The sequence below is a fragment of the Momordica charantia genome (assembly GCF_013281855.1).
Source record: "Momordica charantia cultivar OHB3-1 chromosome 8 unlocalized genomic scaffold, Mcharantia_2.0 BLBB01000008.1, whole genome shotgun sequence".
In the NCBI taxonomy this organism is placed as follows: domain Eukaryota; kingdom Viridiplantae; phylum Streptophyta; class Magnoliopsida; order Cucurbitales; family Cucurbitaceae; genus Momordica; species Momordica charantia.
Window position 1 is genome coordinate 27594342 of NW_028275166.1, and position 27494 is coordinate 27621835.

General features: G+C 34.3%; 3 protein-coding genes across 4 annotated transcripts; all 3 read left to right on the plus strand.

Annotated features, from left to right (window-relative positions):
• Positions 1–301: 301 nt before the first annotated feature.
• Positions 302–8084, plus strand: LOC111022175 (agamous-like MADS-box protein FUL-L). The gene is made up of 8 exons (XM_022299340.2): positions 302–994; positions 2895–2976; positions 3724–3788; positions 5036–5135; positions 6107–6148; positions 6252–6293; positions 7089–7198; positions 7629–8084. The coding sequence occupies exons 1-8, from the start codon at positions 810–812 to the stop codon at positions 7741–7743; spliced, it is 741 nt and encodes a 246-aa protein (XP_022155032.1). The 5' UTR covers positions 302–809; the 3' UTR covers positions 7744–8084.
• A 1607-nt stretch (positions 8085–9691) lies between these two features.
• Positions 9692–12868, plus strand: LOC111022167 (Thioredoxin superfamily protein). The gene is made up of 8 exons (XM_022299329.2): positions 9692–9826; positions 10216–10386; positions 11198–11317; positions 11428–11471; positions 11545–11670; positions 11781–11865; positions 12469–12525; positions 12622–12868. The coding sequence occupies exons 1-8, from the start codon at positions 9746–9748 to the stop codon at positions 12697–12699; spliced, it is 762 nt and encodes a 253-aa protein (XP_022155021.1). The 5' UTR covers positions 9692–9745; the 3' UTR covers positions 12700–12868.
• Positions 12869–15823: 2955 nt separating this feature from the next.
• AUG5 (HAUS augmin-like complex subunit) lies at positions 15824–27055 on the plus strand. 2 transcript variants are annotated; one of them, XR_015792938.1, is made up of 10 exons: positions 15824–16930; positions 21058–21600; positions 23968–24109; positions 24308–24484; positions 24639–24848; positions 24997–25182; positions 25297–25456; positions 25598–25793; positions 26020–26172; positions 26416–26557. XR_015792938.1 is itself a non-coding variant. In XM_022299349.2 (10 exons), the coding sequence occupies exons 1-10, from the start codon at positions 16407–16409 to the stop codon at positions 26542–26544; spliced, it is 2400 nt and encodes a 799-aa protein (XP_022155041.1). In that variant the 5' UTR covers positions 15832–16406; the 3' UTR covers positions 26545–27055. The 2 variants fall into 2 exon arrangements, 1 of the variants encoding a protein (XP_022155041.1); XM_022299349.2 differs by having other exon boundaries at positions 15832–16930; positions 26040–26172; positions 26416–27055.
• The last annotated feature ends 439 nt before the right edge of the window (positions 27056–27494 follow it).

Consider the following 27494-nt stretch of genomic DNA (forward strand, 5'->3'; position numbering starts at 1 on the left):
AAGGTTGAGAGATAGAATTTTAAGTCCAAATAAGGATAGGAATGGGAATTCAAATTAAACCTCGAACATTAAGTGAGGTTATTAGTGGCGTAACTTGTCAGCAAATAGGATAGAGAATTAGAAAGCGAGAGAAGAAAAAAAGTTTTTCATTTATTTAGTTCAACAAAATATGATAGATAGGAAATTGAATCTTCGATATCTACAGAAATAATAGGTACTTTATCCACGGAAGATTACTCGAACTTTCGAATTGTGTGGTAGGATAAAGGAAGGGTTTTGACAACCATGGCGCCGTCGCATGAAACAAACAACAAAAACCAATTCCCCAAAAACAAAAACAATAAACACTCTCTCTCTGTCTCTCTCGCATGAAACAAACAACAAAAATCAACCCAAAAACAAAAACAAAAAACTCTCTCTGTCTCTCCCCTCTTATGAAAATTTCCTCTTTGCTGACAAAAAATTTCAGACATTAACTACTCGTAGCTTCTCCCTCCAACCATCTCTCGACAACTCAATTGTACTTCTCAACACACCCACCCCTCTCTCTCTCTCTCTCTAAAAATAAAAACAAAAACTGAAGCTTTCTTTCTTTCCCACATTAGCAACAATCTCTCCTGCCCCCAAACTCCAACTGAATCACTTCCCCTCATCAACAATTATGGAAACACAAACACAAACACACCCATCAATATTCCATTAGTTTTCTCTCCACACCCACTTCATCTTCTTCCTCCAAATTATTCCCTTTTTAGGGTTTCTCTTTCTTTTTTCTTTTTTTCCCTTTACAGAGAGAAGAGACTTCCGCCATGGGAAGAGGGAGGGTTCAGCTGAAGAGAATCGAGAACAAGATCAGCCGCCAAGTCACCTTCTCAAAGCGTAGAGGTGGGCTGCTCAAAAAGGCCCATGAGATCTCTGTTCTTTGTGATGCTGATGTTGCTTTGATCGTCTTCTCCACTAAAGGGAAGCTCTTTGAGTACTCCACTGATTCCAGGTTCGTTCCGCACTATCCATCTCCGTAATCTATTAGCTTGAGCTTTTGAGATCGATGGTACAGTATCAAATAGTTTTACATGATATCAGAGTTCAAATATAAATAAAGGATTAATTAGCTCAATCTCGAGATTGATATTATTTTTATGTATTATTAACGTTAAAATATGAATAAATGATTAAATTTACTGCAATTTATCAACTTAAGTTATGTAGATTTCCCATCGTATCAGCTAGAGGTTTAAGATAATCAAAACAATATTAAATCTAATTATTAAGGAAACGAAAAAGAGAATAAAATTTTATCCGGATTACATTTTGTTGGTTGTTTGTTCGCTATTTTGTAAGAACAATATCCATCGACATATATATCTCTGCGACTAGAATTGAAAATTTAAAAATTTTTAAAAAGGTTGTGTGTTTTTACATTTTTTCTCTTGTTTATGAATAATTTAAAAGGGAATTACTAGTACAACAGGTTAAAAATCTCATCTTTTATAATCTATGCTTTTCCTTTGGAAAATTCAAAAGGAGCCAACAAACAAGTGCAAGAAACTTCCTTATTTTTTTCTTTTTTCTTTTTCATTTTTGGTTTGTTGGGTGTATGTGTCTTTATGTTTATTTTTCCTTGTACTTTGTCTCTTGTCTCTTCAGTTTCTTTTTTTTTTTTTAATTTACAGTACAAATCATATATATATATATATATATATATATGTGCATGTAATAGACAAGACAAAACAAAGACACACAGTACATGTTATACATTTATTCGACGGTCTCTGAAACAATGAAAAAAGACATGGAGTGTTGCAAGAGAATTTCGATATAACAGAAATTCCTGTTCAGTTTTTCTTTTTCTTTTTTTTTTCTTTTTTTCTTTTGGTATTTTTAACGAGTGGTCCTAATTACAACCCAAAAAAAAGAAAAAGAAAAAAAAGACATCGAATTGGCTTTGGACACAGGTGAAAAACCTAGAGCCACGTGTCGGGAGACCATGGTGTTTTTTTTTGTCCTTCACTTTGGTTTGGTAGCTGTAACCTAGTATTTGAATCTTTCTATGTTTTTGTTAGTGACCTCGACTGAAGAGCTTTAACTCTCCTTTGAATCATATAATTTCATGAAAAGAGCTGCACTCAAATTTTGATCTTTAATATTATTAAGATTTTAACATATGAAAGGAAAAAACAAATAAAAACTCTTATTAATTTTGCATGTTGAGTTCTTGGTTTATATAATGCTTGCTTTATGAATGTATATATATATATATTGTTTACCTTTCTTCAATTCTCAGCTCTATAGCTTACATCATTAGGGAAAATGAGGCCTTTTATGTATGAGATATTTTGAGTTTGAGAGTATATATCATGCTGTCAAGATTTCGTGAGTTCAATCATATTTAATTATCTCATTTTTTTGAAGATTGTGTATGATATATACAACAATTATATATCAAGTACATTCATTAGAGAGAGTTTAGGAAGGTAATTATAGTTCATAGTGGAATGTGAGCCATATATGTTGACATTTTTAGTCAGGGCTAGCAAAGCATCTCCTAAAATTCTTTTATTTCATTTCTTTGGAAATCATGAGTTCAAATAATTATGTTAACCTTCGAACCATTTCAAAAAGTTCTTTTTTAGTGTCATTCTCAATTCATATGTGTTATAGTTCTGCGACGATGTAACATTTTTTTACGGTAGATGATGATCAAGGACTTTGAACTAAAAACCTCAAACATTTCAAAGATAATTTATCTCTTTTACATGGTTAAAACTAGATAATTTTCTCAAAAGATCGTTATCAAATAGATTACTTATAGCTTAATTTCTTCTAAGCTCATTTATTTGGGGATTTCTATTCTAAAATCTGATTAAGGTTTTGATTTGGCTTCCCAAAAACAGCATGGAGAAGATTTTAGAAAGATATGAGAGATATTCCTATGCAGAAAGACCATTTGCCGGAAATGCAGATTCTGAAACACAGGTAAATATACATATCTGAATTTAATTTGCCTTAATTAATTACTATTTTTAAGTCTTGTCCTCTTATTGACTAGCAAATTCATGGAAAGTGCGCAAATTTTTGGCATACTTTTAACTAATTCTTGCTGTTTACAACAATTTTTACAACTTAAAAAGGACTGAAATTTACCTCCAAAGGGCAGTGTCTTACTTGTTTCGGGTTTGGGATGCCTTGTCTTGGAATCTTGATCTAGTACATGTTCAAATATTTAAATTTGATCAATCTAATGTTTTTTTGGGTTAGTGTTTTGGTTTAAATAAACTTTGAATCTTGTGGAGTCTGGTAATTAGTTCATGAATTCTTTCCCCAACTAAACCAAACCAACCAAAGTTTATTATTAATTAGAAAATATTATGTACTATAAAATTTCTTAGGTATTTTAACAAAGGACTACAATATGATATTTAACTACTTTTGGAATAAACAATCAAAATAATTCGAACTAATTCAGCCTAAATATTTCATAGTTTGATTGAGCTGAATCCATCACCTTACTAGAGTGATTCTAATGGGACAAAATTTTACGTACAACTCAAATAGTTAAGTTCAGATACCGTAGGAATGGAAAAAGATCGATGTCGAGTTTTGATAAAGTATATAATAATCCATCATATCTATTCAAATAGGATAGAGTTGGGTGAAAACTAAAAGTGAATCATCTTATTATTTTTCTTTTTTACCCTTTTGAATTGCAAAATGCCCTTGTAGGTAAGTTGGTGTCAAGAGTACCCAAAACTTGCAGCTAGATTGGAAATTGTACAGAAGAACTTGAGGTATTTGAACAGATCTTATAAATACAGTAACTTTTTTGCCAAGTTATGCTAGGTAAAAGTAACCATCTTGAATTAAAGTCACAACTTTTATTTTAGTACAATATATTGGGGAGGAGATTCGAACTCACAACCTCTTGATTGGAGGTGTATGTCAATTACCATTGAGTTACGTTCGCTTTGGCAAGTCAACATTTTTTTTAATTAAGAAAAAATTAATTAAATTATTTGAATTCACTTTAAGAAACGACTAGTTTACTAAGATTGTATATGACCCTAAATCATAACTCAATTAGTTAAGGTATCTCCAACCAAAAGATTGTGAGTTCGAATCTCCATCCCTACATGTTGTACTAAAAAAAATATATTATTGACTCTGACTTTTTGAGTGTGATAAATTGTATTATCATATAGCTTTACCAATTTTTATGGTAGTAAGAATTCTTCTTTTATATGTAAAATCGCGTGTTTTCCAATGCTGAATAGTGAGATTATTAGCATGAGATAGAAGAACACAACCAACTTTTTCATATAATTACCTTAAACCATCAATCAACTTAAAAGCTTAAGCTGATAAATTTGGGTAAATTTAATCTTTTATAGATAGTAAATAAATATTAAAGGGAGAGGAAATTACACTATAACAATTCTAACAAAAGATATCGTGTTTGTCATCATGTTAAATCATCTAACTATTTCTCTCTATTGGAGTGCTTTCATCTAGGCCTCCTCTTTTGTTTGTATATCTCTCACCATACTTTTAATGAATATGGTATTCTTCTTCTAAAAAAATCACCAATCAATCCAAAATTGTCAACCAAAATCGAATTCATTGCAACAAGAAAAAAAATATATTGTAATATAAGTTAGGGTAATTTTACGGTGCCTTTTAACACATTCTAAACATTCTAATATGGATAAACTTTGAGTTTTTTTTTTCTTTTGAGTACAACATGTGGGGTGAACATTCAAACTCACGACCTCTTAATCGAGAAGAGATGTTTTAACCCACCGTGGTCGTCGAACTTGATTAGTTTGTTGCTATCAAAATCATTGATATTTTATTATTTAAGAGAGTACACTGTACACAACAGTAAGTAATATAGTGTGGGAATTAGTTCTACTTATGATAATGGGATGTGACTGTTTAAGTTTAGTTTTATAATTTTGAAATGATAAATGGGGTGTAATGATTGGGAAAACCCGTTGATTAATGAGAATTAATCACTGTTTGTTATCATTGGTTTTAGGAATTATTTGGGACAAGATCTTGACCCTTTGAATTTGAGAGAACTTCAAAGCTTGGAGCAACAACTTGACTCATCACTCAAGCGCATAAGAACCAGAAAGGTCTGCCCCCACTTTTTTTTTTGGGTTTTTTCCTTTTTAATCTCAACTTTCATTTCAATTAATCACCATTTTTGTACATTTTTGCCCATGTGTGAATTTTCATAAATCTTTGCCCTTATTCTTCCAAAGCTTATATAATTTACAAGCCCTCGTATCTTTTCTGCCCGCCTCTTTGGTCTTAAGAATGCTGGACAATCAATCCGTAGTGACGGAAATCTAGGAATGAAACCCTAAAGTACAATTTTTATCTCTTATCATTATTTAGTGATGTAATTAGATACAAAAAGAAATAATATTAGTGAATTTTTTATAAGAAATATATCAGAAACTTCCGTTCAAAAACCGTCAGGAGAAAATAACCTAAAAGACCAAGGGACAAGAGTCCTATTGGAAATGCGATTAAAGTTGCACATTGACTTAGATATGGAGAAATCATGAATATATAAGTGATTAACAACATCTTTATTGGTATGAAGTCTTTTAGATGAAACCAAAAGTAGAATTACGAAAGACTTATGCTCAAAGTGAAAAAATATATCATACCATTTTGTAGAAATGTGCAAAGGGTCCGCTATCTTTAACAATTGGTATCATAGTCATGTCCTTGACTTGGCTATGTTGGTAAAATCCTCGGTGTGAATTGTGGCATCTATGGTTAAGCCCTATGGCCTGAATAAGAGTTTAGACTATTTGAGTGGAAGCTTGGTGGTACTTTGTCGTGGAAATATGGAGGGTTTTTGTTGTTCCTAACATGTCCCTTTGTCTCTCAAAATAATGTGTTACGTAAAAGCCCTCCAATCTAGATCGATAGTTTAACCTTCCCTTCCCCGTCACTTATAACCTTGTGAATTTTTATAACTGTTTTTGAAATCTCTACCTGTGCACTGAGACACTATATTTCTATGGATAGTAGCATTTTATAGCATCTTGCTTATGATAGATTGAAATGATGAGCTTATTATATGTTGCAGAACCAACTGATGCAAGAATCCATTTCAATGTTACACAAAAAGGTGAGTAACTTTTGCAGCAAATTTTGGCATCATTATTTTTCTCTGTGTTAAGACTCTAGTTGCTTTACATTATGTGTAAATTTTGCTTTGAAAATGGTTTCAGGAAAGGGAATTGCAAGAGGAGAACAGGCAGCTAGCAAATAAGGTAAAGTAGATTAGTAGAAGAGGCTGTATATCCCATTTGGTAGCCCGTGGAAGATGGGAATATAAATAATATAAATGATAGGCTGATAACTATTTCGTAATTTTCCGTTCCTAAAAGACTAACAATGTTTAGGTGTATTTTTTCAGTTGAGTCCCTACCGTTTTAAAAGTTTCTATTTAGTCTATTACATTTTTCAATTTACTCAGTCCATCATCGTTTAAAATTGATTAATGCTAAACTTGCATATTAGTGAATGGGTGGAATTTTAGCGGAGGAAAAAGGAATATGAAAAGAGAGTTTTTAGTTCCTCCTTAAAATTTCTAAGAAATTAGTAGAAATTTTGAATTTTCTATACGACCTTTTTTCTTTTCTAAATTTCTACCAATTCACTATTTATCCTGTCATATCAAATTTATCACCAGTTAATTTTATCATTTTTTAAGAGATTAAATTGAAAAAGGTTAAAACTTAAGCAATTAAATAGAAACTTTTTAAACAACAAAATAGTCAAAAATTAGAGACTAAAACTTACATTTAGCCTTTCCAAAATCTATGCTTGCTTTCTTTCACCATTTCTTTGGGTGTATTTTAAACTTTTCTTAAAAACATATTTGCACATTTGAATTTTTAGCCCCACACACATGTGTGTATATAGTTTTTAAAATTTGGCTTTAATTTTGAAAACGAAAAGATAGATAATAAAATCATACTTAAAAAAATATATAGAGAAAAGTTGTACAATTATGAAATTTGAGTAAGTAATTAATTTGTGTGTGGGTTCTTGATTTGAAACAGGTAAAGGAGAATGAGAAAGGTATGGCCGAACGTGGACACTGTGACCTGCCAACCTTGGTGCAAAATCAGCCCATTTTTGCAATGCCACCACAACTTCCTTTATCTATTGGGTATCTCTCCTCGTGGCATTGACTCGATTGATTAATGTTCATGTGATATGCTATAAAGAGATGGTCCTTAAATAACGTGCATGTAGTTTAGCATATCATGTGAGTGCGTTGAATAAATTAAGGTAATCTCACAAGTTTGGAGACCGAAGGACTAAGTAGATATCCTTAGAGTTTAGGGATGAGTTAACCTTTAAATAATTATAGTCGGGTTCGTTTTGGGTTTACTTTTTTCAGTTGGTCTTAAGAAACCTTAGGCTCAAAGACCAAAGATAAATAATGTTATTATTTAAGTGTTTCAAAAATCGAAAACACGAATAAGAATTATAAAATTAAGTGTCTGTTTCTTGTTCTTGTGTTGAAAGAAATAATGTTTGATAACATTTTTTGTTTCTGGTTCTTTCTCGATATAACTATATATTTTGAGATGCAGAGGAACCTTGCATGAAAGAGGAGGATCAGGTGAAGATGAAACGAGGCCAACAAGCGCCAACGTTCAAATACCAGCATGGATGCTGAGTCATGTGCCCGAAAGGCCTCACAACTAGAAAAATGACACCATCGGTCGTCTTCTTCGGGGCAGGTGGACAGCCAACACCACCATTGTTGCCGAGCAAATGGCTATGGGGGCAGAGGGGAGAAAAAGAGAAGGGATGACTGTGGAGGTTGATTTTTGAAGATGTGAAGTGCAAGTTGCCCTAACTTTTTAAGACAGCTCCCACACCCCAAATGGCCATATACCCTAATCACACAAAGCCTAATTGTTATTGTATTTTGTAGATGTTGATTATTTCTCAAGACCTACTTGTGATGGCTAATTTGAAACATTTCGAAAGGAAAATGAAATGTAGATACTTCTAGCCCATTTGATAACGTTTTTTTTCCCTCATTTCCTATTATTTTGTTTCTTACAGTTAATTTATGTGTTTCAGAAACTAAAAACACAAACAAGAATTATAAAATTATTTGATGACATTATTTTGGTATTCTTACCCTATGTTTTTCATGAATGATGTGTGTTTTTTCTCTTAAGAACAAAATACAGTTGTTTTAAACACACATCATTTGTGAAAAAACATATAATTTTTATACAAAATTTTTACCTCTAAATTTTAACTCACTCATGCGTTATCATGTCACTTAAATTTATCATCAATTAATCTTAATGTTTTAAAATATATATAATTAAAAATATCAAGCATTATGAACTAAATTAAAACTTTCATAGGAACTAAATTTAAAAATACTCCCACATCATAGACAAAATATATACTTAGCCAATGTTTTATTACAAGTTATACAAAACCTATTTAACCAACTCCTTTCTCTTCATGGTCCAAACACGTGTACAAACTCCGTTAAAATATCAATTTTATTTCTTATGCTTTACGGCTTATTCTATTTGTGTCCTTGCATTAATTATGAGGTTAAATTTCAAATTTAGTGCTTACAGTTTAGGAATAAATTCAATTTGGTCCTTACGTAAGTTTCAATTTAAGCCTACGAATTGACCTTAGTTTCAATTTGGTCCCTATGATTTTAAAAATTTTAATTTGGTCTTTAAAATTGTCTTTGTCATTACAACATTTTGACCCATCTTTTTACATGAAAATGAACTGATATTTTATATTTGGCTAAATTTTTTTAATCGATTATACTAAGGTTGAGGTATGTGTACAGAAAGAGAAGAAAATATGTGAATTTTTTGAGTAAAAAATAGTCTATTATAAACCATTTGTGAAGTTTAACCAAATTAGAGGGCCACATTGGAAATAAACTCAAACCGATAAGAATAAAATTTGTATTTTAACCTATTTATAAACATCCAGATTTAGTCCGTATAATTTCAATAAATCTTAAAAATAGTACCTATAATTTTCTTCGGTAGAAATTAACCGCGAAGGCTTTTTTTTATTTATAATGATTAAGACTAAATTCAAACATTTAGAAATACAAGAATTACAATAGTGTAAATCCACACAAGTATAAGCAATCATAACGGTGTCCAAGTACCAGCATCATAAAATGTTATTTTTCTCTTTAATCTTTATCACTCTACTCTCAACTTTGTCCACTTCAATCATTGTAATTTTAAAATATTCGTTTTGTTTCGTGTGTATTTTCAAAAATTGATTATTTTAATCCTTATTTATAAAATTCTGTTCACAAAAAATACAATGAAAACTATTTAGTATGAAATTAAGGTTATATTTCAAATATATTAAGTGCAGTGAAATCGTGATCCAAAAAAGGTAAAAAAGAATGGACCAAAATGATCACTTTTTTAAAATATAGAGACCAAAATCAATATTTTAAAAATACATTAACTAAAATAGATAACTGTACAGCCACCAAAATAAAATAAATATTTTAGAACAACATATACGTGTAGCCACGAAAACGGTATTTTATTTTTTAACATTGAAAAAAACACCGCAACTATATTTTAAATTTTATTTTTCACTCCCTTAGGCTTATTTATTATTTATTATTTCCCGGTGTGAAAGTCGTAGGTGGTAGGTAAACGTTGAAAATGGAGAAGCTTCAAATATGGCCATGCCCCGGATTCAACTGCCACTGCGGTTCGTTTCTCCCAACAGATTCCAAATTGCAGCTTCCAAAATTTTCCAGGTAAAATCCATTTTTCTTTCTCCCCAAACCCCCAATTTTTGTTCTATCGTGTTTCCTTCTCCTAGATTCAACTTACCAATTCGTTTTCCACATTTCAATAATTGTGTATATAACGATAATCAATGGGAAAAAACCTCGAACGAAATTGTGAGATTCAGAGGCACTATTGGTTCGATTTTGACTCTTCTGATGGCTTCAAATTGTTGGAGAAACTTTCAGAAAAAGAACGCGAATCTAAGTTTTCTCATAGGGAATTTGTAATCCACGTTTGCTGGTTGTTTTACCGATTGATGAATTGTTTTTATGATTATGTTGTTGGGGTTTAAATCTTAAATGTAGTGTTTGTTTGACAATTTGAACCTGATGGGCTGGTTGTGTTTCCGTTTCAGGGGGAGTACAAATATTTCAGGATCATGGCTGAGTCGGTTGGAAGTAGGAATATGGAGAAAAAGCTTATACAAATTGATATAAGCTCAGATACGGTTTGCCCGTGGTGCTTTGTAGGCAAAAAGAATCTTGACAAAGCTATAGCGGCTTCTCAGGATCAATATGATTTTGAGGTTCTTATCTAATCTATTGTCATCTTAAGTATCAAGTTTTGGTAGATTTGAGATACTTGCCAATTCGGGCGATAAATTAAAAAAGTTGGACTATTTTAGTTAGACATGAGAGATTGAATGCATAGATAAAAGATCTTCCTCCTCTGATCTACTTTCTTTTCTTCTTGGTGTAGATAAAAGGTGTGTTCATATGTATAAAGGCTATTGTTTCACATGAGAACTTCCTTCTGCCATAGCTGTACTTTGTTTGAGAATATGATGAAAATGTTAAATTTCACTTGGATATTAGGAGAATATGAAAGAGTGAAATATGTTGCAATGGCTTAACTAGTTAACTCAAAACCCCTCCTCATTCTAACACCATGTTAAATCTTCCACTACATGTGGAAGCTCAAAACAATTGGGCTAAGGTTAGTTTATTTTTAATCTATTCTCAATATGTTTGGTTCCAACCTAAGTATAGTAGCTGGTTAAGGTATTATCTACTTGTCCTAAAGATGAGATGTTTAAATCCTTATCCTCGTATAGTTAAAATTCAACAAAGAATATGTTGTTAGAAACTTATCTTGCCCTGCTCCCGTTAAGGAACTCACATTTTGCAACCACGATGAATAAAAAGCATGAGCCATGTAATGACCCGTTCCCCAACCTTTGTTGGTTACTCCAATTTCATGTTTTCCAGTAGTGGAACTATATGATCAACCTATTTTAGTTCATAGAGTAAGATCAAGAACTGACTTCCATCCACATCCAATTCTCTCATAGTTTATATGCTGTTCCAACATTAATAATTGTCAACGTAAATTTGCAGTTAAAGTGGCATCCATTCCAGCTCAATCCTTCTGCTCCCAAGGAGGGCGTTGTTAAGAGGGAATTTTACAGGACGAAGTTCGGAATTCAATCTGAACAGATGGAATCTCGGATGGCAGAGGTTTTACAATATGATGAACAATTCTGAAAGCTTTCTTGGTGGTTTTTTTTTTTCTAATCAATTTGTCCCCCATGAATACTAAGTAACTCTGAAATTTGGGAATCTTTCAGGTGTTTAGGGGTCTTGGATTGGATTATGACATGTCTGGACTGACGTAAGTGGTGAAGCATATATAAGGATGGACTTAAGAAAGCATGATTTTCTCTAACACTTCGTTGTATTTGCAGGGGAAATACTCTAGACAGCCACAGACTTATATATTTGGCAGGTCAACAGGGTCTAGACAAGCAACATGACCTTGTGGAGGAGTTGTGCGTTGGATACTTCACTCAAGGAAAATACATTGGTGACCGGTATGTCGCCGGAATTTTGTTGACATACCTGGATTTCTGGAGAGAATTTCTTACAGTAATAATTAATGGCATGGCATTATAGACGTGATCACAGTGTCGAATTGTTGTAGGGAATTTCTTTTGGAATGTGCTAGAAAGGCTGGGGTGGAAGGAGCAGCTGAGTTTCTCGGGTCAGATGATAACGGAGTGAACCAGGTATCGACACAAGTCCTATATGCTTTATTTGGTTGCCTAGACCTAGATATGATGTTCTTATTGTACAAGCCGCCTAAGTAGTCTCACCCACCTCCCCACAAACACCAAACCAAAGAAGGAGATTCCTATTGTATAGACTTTTTCATTGCATAATGAGGCATCTCTAGTGAGTTTTGAGCAATAACCACTAGAAACGGCTATGGGAGCACTCCCAGTTAGTGGCAGTCCTGTGGTGATTGTTGTTGTTGTTGATTCTCCTCTGTAGTGGCAATTAAGTTTTAGTGGAGGATGAAGAAAATACTAGAGAGTAATTAGGGGATCAGATTGTGGGCCCTTTTGAGTTTCATAAAATGTGGGGTGAGGATTGAACATTCAAGCTTATGGAAGGGAAGGTAATAGGTGTCTAAAACTTTGATTGTGGTTTAAACAATATTTTGCAGCCAAGTATAAATATCTAACTAAAAGCTCATTGAATTAACCTGTCTTAAATTCATTCAATCATATTTCCTAACAAAGTTAGTTCCGAGTTCCAACCGCAAGCCCCGGATTTTGCGTTTGCTGAAATTTATGTGTTAAGACAGTTACTTCCATGGTTCACTGTAGGTTAAGGAAGAGCTTGAGAAGTACTCGGGAAAAATTTCAGGAGTCCCCTTCTACGTTGTAAGTGACAAGCAAACAACTTTATCCAAACTGAGCTAAAAAGTTAGGTCAATTCTTATATGTTCTCATTTTTCCCCCATCACAATCTTGTGGCAGATCAATGGGAAGCATAAACTGAGTGGTGCTCAACCCCCTGAGGTTTTCCTAAGAGCTTTTCAAGTGGCTGGAAAATAAAAGCTTTTGGATTTAACACCATCAATAAGAATGTAACTTGTTTGCTGAAACACCAGAATACATACTTGTTGATCTTGTATTTATTACCATATTGAAAATGCATGTCAGATCAGACTACTATTTACTGTTTTCCCAGCAATAAAATACTAGGTTGTACTCTGTTAGCTTAGCCCATGTTGACATTTTAATAGCTTTGTTTGGACAGAAATATAGTATATAATGAAATGGAGTTATTCAAATGATCTGGACCATTCATTAGCAATTTCTAATATGATTGAGGTAATCCCTTTTGAAATGAATGTCACCCTTCTAATTTTTGTTCCGAAGCACGAATACGGACCCGAAATAGGAATATGTTATGACACAAACATGGTGACATATAATTTTTTGCGGCAAGGACACGTTTATTAAATTTATACATTTTTTAAAAATAAATATCATTTTTCCAGAAGATTCAAAACTAATAAGTTTTATGCATTTATATGCTTGGGAAAAAAAATGATTTTGATATGTTGCACTTTCGAACATAACTTCAAATGTAACCAGAAAAACCATTTTTATAGCATTTGCCTAATAAGTAGAGTAGAAACTTATTTTTAGAAATGTCGTTTTCCAATTTTATAGTTTTAGATTTCTACATGTATAATTTTTTTTTTATAATATCGATTTTACCCTTATTTATTGCATTTACATTAGTTTTTTTTTTTAAATCTAAAACATTTAATTCCCTAAATTGTAATCATATTCTTTCAATTATTAAGGGCCTCATACAAATTTTCAACACTAATCTCTTAATCACCTCAAAAATATCCCAATTCCTCTCTCTCTTTGTGTAATTTTCTACTGGTTGTCGGAATGCAAAATATATCAAAGTTTATAAGGTGAGACAAAACAAACCTTCCGAACTCCATTCTTGAGTATATACAAAAGTTCTCACAACTACTTAAACATTATAAAATATATCCGACTAAACTTTTTGAGTTATAAAATATATCCGGATATAATCCCATATTAACTTGGATATCTTACTATTTTCAAATTATTTACAACTATCTCCTTAAGGTGATACTCTAATTCAAACTAGTTAATAATGATTCTGACTAGTTCTATATTTTATCTAATATACCCAACTCGACTGAGTATAAGGAATCAAACTCACTATAAGATATATCTTCATATATACAATAGTTCACACCCAAATTTTGCACCACTGAAATCATAGCAGTACAAAAGCAACCATTGAAGATATATGGGTATGGGAGGGGTTTCGAAGGGGTTAACAGTAAAAAAAATAAAAAAGAATAATAAAAAAACTCAGGGTTTTCAACATTGTTAAAATCTGAAATCGAAAACTACAATGATATATTGGATGCAAAATATATCGAAGCTTATATGGTGAGACAAAACAAACATGTTGATCTCCGGTTCCTGAGTATATACAAGAGTTCTCACAACTACTTAAACATTATAAAATATATCAGATTAAACTTTTTGAGTTATAAAATATATCAGACTAAACTTTTTGAGTTATAAAATATATCCGAATATAATCTCATATAAACTTGGATATCTTACAATTATTTTCAAATTATTTACAACTATCTCCTTAAGGTAATACTCTAATTCAAACTCGTTAATACTTAACTAGTTCTATATTTTATCCAATATACCCAACTCGACTCAGTATAAGGAATCAAACTCACTATAAGATATATCCCCACAAATTTTGCACTACTGAAATACAAAAACAACCATCGAAGATATATGGATATGTAAGGGGTTTAACAAAAAAAAACCAGGGTTTTCAACATTGTTAAAATCTGAAATCGAAAACTATGAGGATATATTGGATGCAAAATATATCGAAGTTTATATGGTGAGACAAAATAAATCTTCCAATCGGTGACTAGACAATGGTCTGGATAAACGGAGACGAAGGAGAAGCTAGACGGACTGCTCCGATGACGGAGAAGAACGAAGACGGAGACCAGAGACGAAGGAATGCAAATGGCAGCCGAAGATGAAGTAGCAGACGGAAATCGAACGATAGAGGAGGAAGAAAAGTCGGAGGAAGGAGGTTTTCAAATTTTTTCAATAATGGAGGATTTTGGGGATTTACTATTTTTTACTAGTATAATTAGGCAAAATTTAAGGGGTTTAAATTGTAACCTCGAGTAACCAATTTTGGATTTTAAAAATTAATTAATATTGAGGTGTAGATACAAAATGATATACTACTAATTTGTTGATGGGTACCATCTTAAATAGGGTTGTTTTATGACAAAAATATAAATTTTACACATTCAATAATCTCTAGTCCATCAATGTACTAATCTCTAATAATAAATATGGTCAATAGAAATCATTTTAACAGTAGTATAATGTGATTAGAAATCATTTTAACAGTAATATAATAATGTGATGTGATACCAATTTGAACATTGTTCAAATAAGTAAGTCATATATCCTTAACTAAAAGAATATTTCCCCTACATATTTAATTCCAATAAAAAAAATAATAGTGTTATTTCATTCTTGAGATTAATAAATTATTTTGAAAGTAGGAGTACAGTGACATGTTAAAATTATAATAATTTGAATAGACAAATCTTAACTTAGACTCGTAATGGACAAATAGGATTGGATTGCAAACCTTCATATATAAATATTCAACAATTTATTAAACACAATATTGAAAATTTAGAAACTTATTAAATTAAATATTTTTTAAAATTTAGAGATTTATTAAACATCATTTTTCTACCGGCACTTAAAATATAATTTTCTTTTTTAAATAACAAAAGTTACTTTACTAACTCTATAATTTATTTATCAGGAAATAATTTTTAAACTTCTAAAACTCGATAAATTATTATCATAATAACGAGAAAAGAAAAGCATTCCTTTGACAAGAAAAAAGAGCAAAGCTTCAACCATAATCATCCATGTAAAATAATTATTTCACATTTTAAACCGTTATTAAGAAAAATTACAATAATTTTTTTTTCTGTCTGTTTTGCAAATTCTTCATGAAAATCTAGGATTTGAGCACAGAAATTCCGCATCTGAAAAAAGCAAAAAGAGAACTTCTTTTTGAATTAAAATTTGAAACTATATTTTTCATACAACATTTCCTCGCTTCCATTTGCATATATAATATGAGCGGGACCTTTGATTCGAACCTTTCAACCGAAAAAACTGAGAGATTATCTTTTTGAAAGGAGGGTTAAAAATTGGCTTCACCGGACTCGGAGTTTACACTCTGTTTTTGAAATTTGTTCTGTTTTGTCTTGGTTGGTTCGACTTCTTCTCCGGCGAATTCCTTGAAGAATCACTGTCAGTTTCTGAGACTGGTTTCACTGTGAAGGGGGATTATGGAATTTCTGCCATTGGAGGTAATTTCTTCTCGGAATTGTTGAGTTGGTGGTTCTTAGTCGGAGGACTAAAGGGTCGATCTGATTTGGGGATTTCTCCTTAATCCCACAAAAGGGCAAGTCTCCGTATGAAATCAATGAGCTTTACGGAGCTCAGTTTCTGCTAATTGTTGTCTTTCCCATCAGTTTTCTCGGTGGAATGCTATGGGTTTCGCCAAAGAGAATTGATTGTTTCTCCATTTCAGCAAACGGGGTTCACATTTGGAATTTTGAAGGCCCAGTGGATGGCGATTTAGTCTGCAAAATAAATTTGGAACCCTAGAAAGTTCCACAATGCAGGGTGCATCTGGCTCCACGGCCCAGCCGGAGGCCATTCTCGAATGGCTTCAGAAGGAAATGGGGTATAGGCCACTAGGTTCATATAGCGCCTCGAGCAAATCGCAGTTGCCTTCAATCGATGCCTTCCGCAAGGTTTGTCGCGGAAATATGATACCCATTTGGAATTTTTTGATTAATCGAGTGAAATCGGAGAAGACGGTGGAGAATATTAGGAGGAACATAATGGTCCATGGTGGTGGTGGTGGAGGGGGCGAGAGCAGTAGCGGTGGATCAGCTAATTCAGGGAAAGAAGAGGGCAGGATAAAAGGCAGGAGGAAGGATAAAGTGGCTGCAGAGAGCACAAGTATGGTAGAGACTCGAGAAGCGGCATTGCAGGAAAGGGAATTGGCGGAAAAGGAAGTGGAGAGATTGAGGAATGCTGTTAAAAGACAACGGAAGGATTTGAAGGCCAGAATGTTGGAAGTATCTAGGGAGGAGGCCGAGCGAAAAAGAATGCTTGATGAGCGAGCAAATTACAGGTTTGGTTACAGCTTTTTTTTTTTTTGGCCGCTTTAGGAACCATTGGGAATTTCTTACATGTTTGGATTTGAAGGACTAACAGACAGTCTCATACAATCATATCCGAGGCTGGGCCTAGAGGCTTCTTTTCTTCATTTCTGAGTCTCTGGTCATGTCAACTTTGGATTCAATGTAGTACTTCCGAAAGCAACTGATATTTCCTATCTTTACTATTTTATGTACACTGTGGTGCTTACTTCAATAAGTATAAGTTACTGTGGCATGAATTTGGATGAATGGGATCCTACTCTTTAACTCTGGTAACTAGTATTAAGTGGTCAGGTGGTCACGGTATAGTTTTTGGCTGTCTTTTATTGGTAAATAGAACAGAAGTGTGCTAAGCTCTTTATACCACCTTTTTGGATTGGCTTTATTATGTTATGACTTGTTGTCATTAGAAATTTATGTGTGGATTGGTTAGTGTGGATTTCTAGGAAGTCCGATTTATGGAATTTCTGGTCAAGCATTTTGTCTTGGCTTTATGAAGGGTTTGGTTGATAAACTTATCCTTGTGACAGAATGCGTATTGGTCATGTACAACTACACCTCTGTCCTCTGTCCTCTTAGTCTTGTATTTCAACTCTGCAGCCGTAAGATGGCACATTATAGGAATACTCATTCTTTTAGTGCATCAAGTATGGTAGATTTCTGAACAAATTTTTCAGTTTTTCTTAATGAATTTCAACCCCCCATATTCCTCTCCCGTATGTGCTAGAAAGTTTGTGGAAATAGTAACCTGTCTCAGATAGGGATGGGGAAGGGCTAGAAGCCTCCTTCACATTGAAAAAAAAAAACCAAAAAAAACAAAACAAAAAGAAAAACATTGGAGGAGACTAGGAAGGTGGTTTTTAGCTTTAACGACAACAAATTGCCCAATCTCAATAGTCTCCCATTGGCTTTCTTTTAGGAAAATTTGGACTTTAACCAAGGTGGATTTGGGTAACGTGTTTTTATGCATTCTGTGAGAGAGGCATTATAATCCTTCCATGAATGAGACCATTATTTGTCTCATCCCAAGAAGGAGAGTGCTAGGGGAGTGTAGGATTTCAGACCTATCAAACTTTGTTACTAGCATGTATGAGATTATTGCTAAGGTTCTAGCGGTAGCTGTATTCTCCTCAACACTATTTTGGAGCATCGAGGAACTTTACTACAGGGAGACCGATTTTAGATGAGATTCTTACTGCAAGCGAGTCAATCCAAGATTATGAAGTTCACAAGTTGGAGGAGTTCGCAGGTTGGTGGGTTTTGTATTTAAGATTGATTTTAAGAAATCTTATGATAATGTGGATCAGGGGTTCTTGGATAAAGTGATGTGGAGGAAGCGTTTTGGGTTTAAATGGATATCTTGGGTGCGGAATTGCCTATGAACCAAATTTTCCATCTTGGTCGATGGTAAACTTAGGAGTAAAATTTCTTCCATGAGGGGTGTGAGACATGGAGATATCTTATCCCTTTTCTATTCCTTGTAGTTATTGATGTCCTTGCCAAGATGGTGTCCCTTCAGGTTGATGATGGTGGTTTGAGGTTTCCATGTGGGTTGGGAGAGAGTTCTTGTTTCTCTGGTTTGTGGACGATACGATATTCTTTTGTTTGGGGAAGATTTTTTTTTTCTTTCTTTTCATTTTTTTTTGGAGAAGAAACAAATTTCATTAATGTAATGAAATAGAAAGGAAGTACAAAAGGGGAAGGTCCCAAACCAATGGTGTTACAAAAAAGCTCTCCAATTTGTTAAAAGAGAGACAAAGCTATAGTGCTTAAAGATGGGGGAACATTTGCACCATGATACAACCAAAGACACTATAGATTCAAAAAGACTGCGAGTAGGTAGCTCCCTTCCATGGAAAATCCGGCGGTTTCTTTCCTGCCAAGTCGACCACAGCAGAGCCCTAACAAAATGTTTCCACAGGGTTTTTGCTTCACTGTTGAAGGGGGGTTCCACTAGTGTTGAGGATAGAAGAGAGTGAGGATCTGTGTGAAGGATTAAAGACCAGCCAAAAGATGAAAGAAGATTCTCCCAAAGCTTTGTGGTGTATTTACATGAAACAAGAATGTGCCCCAAGGATTCTTCATGCTTCTTACAAAGCACACACCAGTGTGGGGAGAGACACAATTTCGGCATCTTTCTTTGGAGCTTGTCATTAATCAATAAAAAGTTTGTTTCTTGTTAAGGAAAAAGAAAAAAGAATCCATTATGGGACAAGAGTTCTCTTTGTGATATTAATTGTGAGTCCTCTAAGCTTGAGAGGTGGGCCTTCACAGCTGAGTTGTGAGATTGGTTTTATTCTTTTTTAAGTCTTTGGGTCTTCCCTTAGGTAGGTTCCTAATTGTTTGTCCTTTTGAATCCCGGTGAAGGAGAAGGTCCAAAACATCTTTCCTTGTGGAGAAATGATTTCTTTTCAAAAGGTGGAAGGTTGAAACTTATCTAGTTGGTTATGAGTGGGATCATGATTCTGACTTTTTCTATGTCTATATTTAGGATTCTTTCCTCCTTGTGTTCTAGGGTGGAAAAGATGATGAAGAATTTTCTGTGGGAAGGCATTGAAGGGGTCACTTAGTTTAGGTGGAAGGTTGTGACCTGACCTATTATTCTAGGGGTTTGAGCATAGGAAATTTGAAAGTTGAAACTTTGTGTTAAGAGGCCTTTTGCAAAATAGTTACGGTGGTTTCCTTTGGAAACTGATGCTTGGTGGCGTGGGATCATTGTGAGCAAGTATGGTTCTCTCTCTAATTAGTGGATCTCAAGTCATAGGATCAAAGGTACTTTTAGAAGCCCATGGAAATCCATCGCTTCGGGTTATGTAAAATTCTCTAGCTTTGTGAGGTTCACTATTGGGGACATATCATTAATTCGATTCTGGCAGGATTCTTGGTTGGGGGATAATCTCCTTTTACTCCTGTCCCCCAACAATTTATCCTCCTCTATGTTTGCTTTGGTGGCTTTTGTCCCGGTCCTTTTGAGGTTACCCTTGATATAATTTTGGTTGTGGGCATGTTTTTATTGATTGCGAGTCTGTGGAGGTCCTCTGATGCTCTCTTTGTTGGCTGAATTCGTTTCTCCAGGGTCATCGGAGTTTGTTTATGGTCCCCTTTTCCCAAGGTTTCTTGTAGCTTGTTTTTCTCTCTTTTGCACGGCTCTCAACTATCGCTCTCTGTTTTTTTCTCTCATTTTGGAAGGTGTGAATTTCTAAGAAAGTTAGATTTTTGCATGGCAAGTCTCTAACATGTGGACCAATACCATTAACATAGGGCCTAGTGAAGTAGAGCTTGTATAAGTGCCTCTGAGGATTTGGAGAATGTTTTGTGAGGTGCCGAGTGATATGAGATAGTTTTTTATGTTAGGCTCTTGGAGTTGGAGTGCATATGGCTTTTAGTAGGTCATGCTAGTTTGTGATGGAAGGGGTGTTATTTCATCCTCCCTTTTGAGGGTAAGGGTGGCTCTTTCACATGCAGATTTCGTTTTGGTCTTATGAAATATTTGGCTCGAGAAAAATATGAGAGTTGTTTTTAATAGTGCAAAGAGGTTTTGAGGGAGGTTTGAACCCTGACTGGGTTCAACTCCTCCTTTTAGATTTTTATTTTTAAGGACTTCAGCAATTATTCTTTTAACTCTAATTCTCTTGAAATGAAGTAATATTTAGTACTGTTTAGTAATTTTTTAATTTGTTAATTTTTTTTGGCTCCTTTTATCTTGGTTTTCCCCCCTTATTCTTCTTATATTTTTTCTTTTTTTTTTATGACTATTTTTTTCGTTAAAAAATTTGGGTGTATTAGAAAAAAAAAAAAGTTTGTTTAGGTGTATTAGAAATTCGATTTGGTGCACTATTTGCTGAAATCAAGCCAACCTGCCTCAGAAAGTTGACACAAATTTTGGAGCCTCATCTTCCTTACCTGCATCCGATCCCAGACCTCAGAGTTCACTTATAGAGAATGACAAGTAAAATGAGATGATGTCATTATCCTTTTTTTTTCCGAGTACAAAAATGAAAAAAAATTCAGTAGGTAGATATACTCAATACTTAGATTCATGACAAAGATGATTTTTAGGTCAGTTATGATTCACTGCTTTAACCTACTGATTGTGCAGGCACAAACAGGTGATGTTGGAAGCTTATGACCAACAATGTGATGAAGCAGAAAAAATATTTGAAGAATACCACAAACGTCTACGGTTTTATGTGATTCAAGCAAGAGAGGCTCAAAGGTCTAGTGCAGACTCTTCCATTGAAGTGATTAATAACTTTAATGCAAATATTGAGAGGGAAGCTGTTTACTCAACTGTTAAAGGCAGTAAATCAGCAGATGATATGATTCTTATCGAGACTACTCGGGAGAGAAATATCAGGAAGGCTTGTGAATCTCTTGCAGCTCTCATGATTGAAAAGATACGATCTTCTTTTCCTGCCTATGAAGGCTGTGGTATTCATTTTAATTCACAGTTGGAAGCATCCAAATTAGGTATTGATTTTGATGGGGAAATACCTGATGAGGTTAGAACTATTATTGTTAATTGCTTGAAGCATCCTCCCCAACTGCTTCAGGCAATTACAATGTACACTCTACGGCTTAAAACTCTAGTTTCTAGAGAGGTGGAAAAGTTTGATGTCAGAGCTGATGCAGAAACCTTGAGGTAAATATTTTCTTGTTGGACCACTCTTCTTTATTTTAGTTTGTCAGATTGGTATTTTCTGCACTCCCGTCCTAGAACCCTTTTTTTTTGGGGGGGTGTCGGTCTTTGAGGTTTGATCTAAGTGTTTATTTGGTCTCTGGTTAAGGATCCCACATTGAAAAATAAGGGACCTAACAAGGGTTTATAATACAAATGAGCCAGTTCTCTATTTGCCAATTGTTTTTGAGATAGAGACTCATGAATATTGATATGGTATCAAAGTCTAAAAGCTTAAATGAGCATCCGGTCCAAAAATGGAATCCGACCAAGATTGGTGAATCCAAAAGAGACAGCATCTTTAGGGGTTTATTAAAGATCCCACGTTGAAAAGATAAGGGACCTAACAAGGGTTTATACATATTAGCCCCTTGTTTTCCATCTTATAGTCTACTCTACCATCTTGGAGAAGCCCTTTCTTAAAGCAATTTGGAGGCTAAATACCTTGAAGAAGATAAATTTTTTTTCTTGAATTTTAGCTTTTAGGTCTTAATACTATGGAGGGAGTCCAAACAAAAGATCCAAGTATCTTTTTTGTCCCAATTGGTGTGTTATATGTTGGGGCTCTTTTGGAAAATCTATTTCTTTGTTCTTCTATTGCCCCAAGATCTACTGATGCTGGTCCAGCTTGACGAGAAGATTTGACTTTCTGCAGTGTTTCTCATATGACTAGAGAAGCTACTTTCCTACTTTCTGATCATTGCTTTTTTGAACAAGAAATTTTTTTTCATTAATGATTGAAAAGCTAAAAAAGAGTACAAGAATGCAAAGTCGACAAAGTGCAGACTAAGAATAATCTTTTTTATCATTATCTTTAAAGATAAATTATAGGTCTTGTTGTCTAATGTGGTTAAGCCCTGCTTTGGGAGTTTTGGGTGGAGACGAATCAAAGAACTCTCAAACAGAAGTATACAGAAAAGAAACTAGCTGGACTTTTGGCCTCTAATTGGTGTAATTCTAGATTGTTATGTAATTATAGTTCCTCTTTTATCATAATAAATTGGAGTCCTTTTGTAAACTCCCTTAGTTCTTCAAGTTGATAGCATATCTACCATCTTCCATAATCTTCTTCACTCATGATATATATATTATTTATAAAAATCAAACTTTGATGGAGAAAGTTACAAGATTAAAAAAGGGCATACAAACAGATAGCACAAGATAGGAGCCAACCAACTAGCTATACAATAAAGGACTCCAACCTAAGATAAGAAGACCTAGTGGGTAATTACCTAAATCCTGGAGATTGACGCCCAAATAGAAGCATTATACTTGGCAAGAGACCAAACATCTTTTCAAGATCTCATAAAATCCTATTATTTCTCTCCATTCAAAGGTTTTGAAGAATTGAAAAAGGCTACTATGTCACTAAATCCAAGCCCTATTAAATGGTGGAAAAGGACCTCCTTCACCCTCAAGCGGCACTATCTGTTTCTAGCCAAACCAACATTAAACAGCTAAAAGGAAAAAACCCAAGCGAACTGGCAGCTCCACTCATGATATATTATTCCTTATCTAAAAATAACCATGGTTACATAGTTGAGGTGGTTTTAAGAACCGAAACCTCTTAGACTCATCTATCTAGGGTACAACCTTTGTAGACAAGTGACAGAGGATCTTGACCAATTCTTGTTGAGCTTTTTTCGTTCGCACAGGCTTTATGGAGTCACCTTGTGTCAATTTTTGGGATTTGCGGAGCAAGTAATAGAGATTGTTGTTCTAGTATGGAGGAGGTTATCCTGAATCCTCTTTTTCAAGAAAAGGACACAATCCTCTTGTAGATTTGTTTCTTTGCTATTTTGTGCAATATTTGGCTTGAGAGAAATGTTAAAGTTTTTAACGGGGTTGAGAGATACTGGGAAGAGGTATGGTATATTATTAGGTTTAACACCTCTTTGTGTGCTTCGGTTAGTTAACCGTTTTGTAATTATCAATTAGGTATTATGCTTTTGGATTGGAGTCCGTTTATGTATAGGTAGTTTCGGGACTCTCGTATTTTCTTTCATATTTCTCAGTTTTTTCATTAGAAAAAAATTGTTGTTATTGGGTGTTAAAAAATTATTGTCTACATCAATGTCCCATCAATTTTTTGTACTAGAATCAATTTTCTGTTACTAGGATCATTGAGATTAATTAATGAAAGTAACAGGACAAAATTGGAACTTTTAAAAATATAAAGATGAAATTGACACAAACATGACAACATAGGGGCGAAAGGTATAGATTAGCCTTTACCTTAATGGTGAAGCATGTGCTTCTGTTACATTATGTGTGATGTACATGTTTCTGTGCAACGTCAAATTAACATCTCTGTTTGACTAATTTGATTAGGTACAAGTATGAGAACAATAGAGTTACAGATGTTTCATCCTCTGATGTCAACTCACCCCTTCACTATGAACTGTATGGTAATGGCAAGATAGGAGTTGACGTACCTTCTAAAGGAACTCAGAATCAACTTCTTGAAAGACAGGTCCTATTCTTTATCAGTTACAGCTTCTGTATTGCACCAGCATATTTTATAAAACTATCTGGATCAGTTTCACTCATGAAGTTTTCCTTGCTTTTATTTGGACCTTGGTTTTTTATTATTGAATATGATTTCATATTATAGTTTGTAGTCTCTCTTCTGTGTCTCGTTTATTGATATCTGGGTACTAATTTTCCATAGAAAGCACATGTTCAACAATTTTTGGCCACTGAAGATGCTCTGAACAAAGCTGCAGAAGCTAGGGACATTTGTCAAAAACTTTTAAACCGATTACATGGCAGTGATGATGTAATTTCTTCTCATTCCCTTAGTGTTGGGGGGCCATCACAAAATGTCGGTGGTCTTAGACAATTTGAGGTAATTCTACTCTCTGCTAACTAGGAATAAGAATTTGATTATAACACTTTCTAGCTTTTTACATGGTCTGCCAACAGAAGTTCTGGATTCTTTATATTTTTCTATCTCCGGTCAAGGATTATTTCTAAAAAAAGGTTGGTTTATCTTGATGCAGTTGGAAGTTTGGGCCAAAGAGAGAGAACTTTCTGGCTTGAGGGCCAGCTTGAATACACTTATGTCAGAAATACAACGCTTGAATAAGTTGTGTGCAGAAAGGAAAGAAGCTGAAGATTCATTGAGAAAGAAATGGAAGAAGATAGAGGAGTTCGATGCGCGCAGATCTGAACTTGAAACCGTATATACTGCCCTTCTAAAGGCTAATACCGTAAGGAAATCTTATATTCTAAAGTTACATACCACTCTATATTTTTTCTTTTCCAATTTCCATTGTAAATTGAATTGTTGGTTACAACACTTGAAGAAAAAGTGGTAAAGAAATAGTAATCTGAAACATGGGTTCCACAATTTTGTAGGATGCTGCTACATTCTGGAATCAGCAGCCTTTAGCTGCAAGAGAGTATGCTTCAAGCACCATCATCCCTGCATGTGTCATTGTCTCTGATATTTCAAATAATGCAAAAGAGCTTATTGATAAAGAAGTTTCAGCCTTTTATAGAAGTCCTGATAATACTCTTTTCATGCTTCCGTCAACTCCACAGGTTCATCAAAAACTTTAACATACTTTATGATACTTTCAGTTTTTGCTATTAATTAATATGCAGATTCTATTCATGAAATTCTATCACGCATCCTCTTTGATTATTTCATGTCAGGCACTGTTAGAATTCATGGGTGTAAATGCATCGTTAGGACCCGATGCCATTGCTGCTGCAGAGAAGAATGCTGCAATGTTGACTGCAAAAGCTGGTGCCAGGGATCCATCAGCGATACCTTCTATATGTCGTGTTTCTGCCGCCCTTCAATATCCAGCTGGTGAGGCTCCTTCCTTTTAAGATGATGTATATGACTTGCAGTATTTTTGGTAATTGCTTTCTAACTGCTTGGATCATGTGGATGCATTTGGTGAATCATGCATCTTTTCTTTACTTGAACTGAACTCTTGAGTGTTGTTAGGTTTGGAGGGCTCCGATGCTAGTTTGGCATCGGTTTTGGAATCTCTGGAATTCTGCTTGAAACTTCGAGGTTCTGAGGCTAGTGTGTTGGAGGACTTGGCTAAAGCAATCAATTTGGTCCATATAAGGCAGGATCTTGTCGAAAGCGGTCACGCATTGCTGAAACATGCCCACCGAGCTCAGACCGATTACGAAAGGTAACTAAAATATGCTACCAATGGTAGATTTTCATAACATTAAGGCCTCCAGTTCTTGGTCGTTAAGAAGAGCTCACTGTAATAGAACGAGACCATCTAAAAATATTAAAACAATATACTACTCCGTGGACCAATAAATTAAAAACGAACATTTATCATTGGAATCACCATTAAAATTTTTTCATTCATTTGATTTTAACATTTTTCATTACCTTGGATTGTTTAGTTTGTTATCTTATATTTCAGGACGACAAAATATTGCCTAAATTTGGCCACGGAGCAAGAGAAATCTGTCGCAGAGAAGTGGTTGCCTGAACTAAGAACTGCAGTCTTGAGCGCTCAGAAGAGCTTGGAAGATTGCAAATATGTCAGGGGATTGGTAAGGGATTTTATTATTCTTATTTTTTAAATAAAAAAAGAGAGAGAAACATAATTATTTTTATTGATGATATTACAACAGAACCAAAAACTAGAAAAAGAGTACACATCTCTGAACCCACCAACCTGGAAAGAGACCTAAAACTACAGAACCTTTTCTTAATTTTTTTGTTATCTAGACTTTTAAATATTTTGCTTTAATCTGTATTATTATTAAATCTTGAATAATGACATGGTGCTGCAGCTTGATGAGTGGTGGGAACAACCAGCATCAACTGTTGTTGATTGGGTCACTGTTGATGGGCAAAATGTTGCTGCTTGGCATAATCATGTTAAACAACTTCTTGCCTTTTATGACAAGGAGCTCTTGTAGCAGAAAAAAGCATTGAATTGAAATCTTGATGCAATTGAGGCATAATTGGTCTGCTCGCGCCCCGTGTTTGCTTGTATTTCTTTGTACCACTCACATGTTAAACTTCATAACCACGTAAACTGCGAGCAGGACGTCTGGAAATGTCGATGGGAAATCTTGTGTGATTTTAGTAGAGGAATGGTGGAGGCCGCTGGGGTGAAGAGTGCAATGGCCAATATCTCTACGCGTTTCATCATTGACGTACAGCTAGAACTCCCTTCTCCCTCCCTCTCATTATAGAATCTGTAAGTCATGTTTCTTCCAATATTACATCTCACGAGTGACGAGCAGCTGAGTATGGCTTGATTTTTCGCTGCCCGTGTCGTTTTCCCCATTGTTTTAGTCCCTTATTTTGTATCTAAGGTAGTGTGATTTTCATCATAGCAATTATGGTTGTAATTCTACTCTTATTGTGTGATTAATGGTCATATTTTAGAGCTGGTTGGAAGTATGAAGTCTTTCCAGTTTTTAACATGTTTGTCTTTTAGAGTCACTATTTGTGTAACACTGACTTCCAAGTATAAACTCCTCCAGATCATCCCCTTCAGCAAAGAAATCTGATTACTTTTGAAATCTTTTGATGTGTTTTTGGGATGTGATAACACGATGCAGGAAGCGTGAGTTGTCGATCAAATCGAGTCATCTTCATTTGAATCACAAGGATTAACTTCCATGGTAGGTACTAAGTAACATTGATTCTTGGAACGCATGTCAGTGTAGATTTGATACTAAGGTTTTTTATTAGCCACTTTGAATTTGTGTCGGGCATGGCTTTATGGTCTACAATGCACACATAATGTAATTATTTGAAGGGAAGGAACTCATCTTATTACAGCTTGACTGGAATATCAAATCCTTCGATTATTTGCAAAGAGATGCCAACATGATTTTTGCAGTTATATATATATATA

Excerpts from the sequence above, each read along its gene's own strand:
- LOC111022167 (XM_022299329.2), top strand. The coding sequence starts at position 9,746 with ATGGCCATGCCCCGGATTCAACTGCCACTGCGGTTCGTTTCTCCCAAC. Across the intron at positions 11,671-11,780 it reads GGAAAATACATTGGTGACCG|GGAATTTCTTTTGGAATGTG; the intron begins GTATGTCGCCGG and ends GAATTGTTGTAG. Across the intron at positions 12,526-12,621 it reads CAGGAGTCCCCTTCTACGTT|ATCAATGGGAAGCATAAACT; the intron begins GTAAGTGACAAG and ends ATCTTGTGGCAG.
- LOC111022175 (XM_022299340.2), top strand. The coding sequence starts at position 810 with ATGGGAAGAGGGAGGGTTCAGCTGAAGAGAATCGAGAACAAGATCAGC. Across the intron at positions 2,977-3,723 it reads ATGCAGATTCTGAAACACAG|GTAAGTTGGTGTCAAGAGTA; the intron begins GTAAATATACAT and ends ATGCCCTTGTAG. Across the intron at positions 3,789-5,035 it reads ATTGTACAGAAGAACTTGAG|GAATTATTTGGGACAAGATC; the intron begins GTATTTGAACAG and ends CATTGGTTTTAG.
- AUG5 (XM_022299349.2), top strand. The coding sequence starts at position 16,407 with ATGCAGGGTGCATCTGGCTCCACGGCCCAGCCGGAGGCCATTCTCGAA. Across the intron at positions 24,110-24,307 it reads ATCAACTTCTTGAAAGACAG|AAAGCACATGTTCAACAATT; the intron begins GTCCTATTCTTT and ends AATTTTCCATAG. Across the intron at positions 25,183-25,296 it reads TGCTTCCGTCAACTCCACAG|GCACTGTTAGAATTCATGGG; the intron begins GTTCATCAAAAA and ends ATTTCATGTCAG.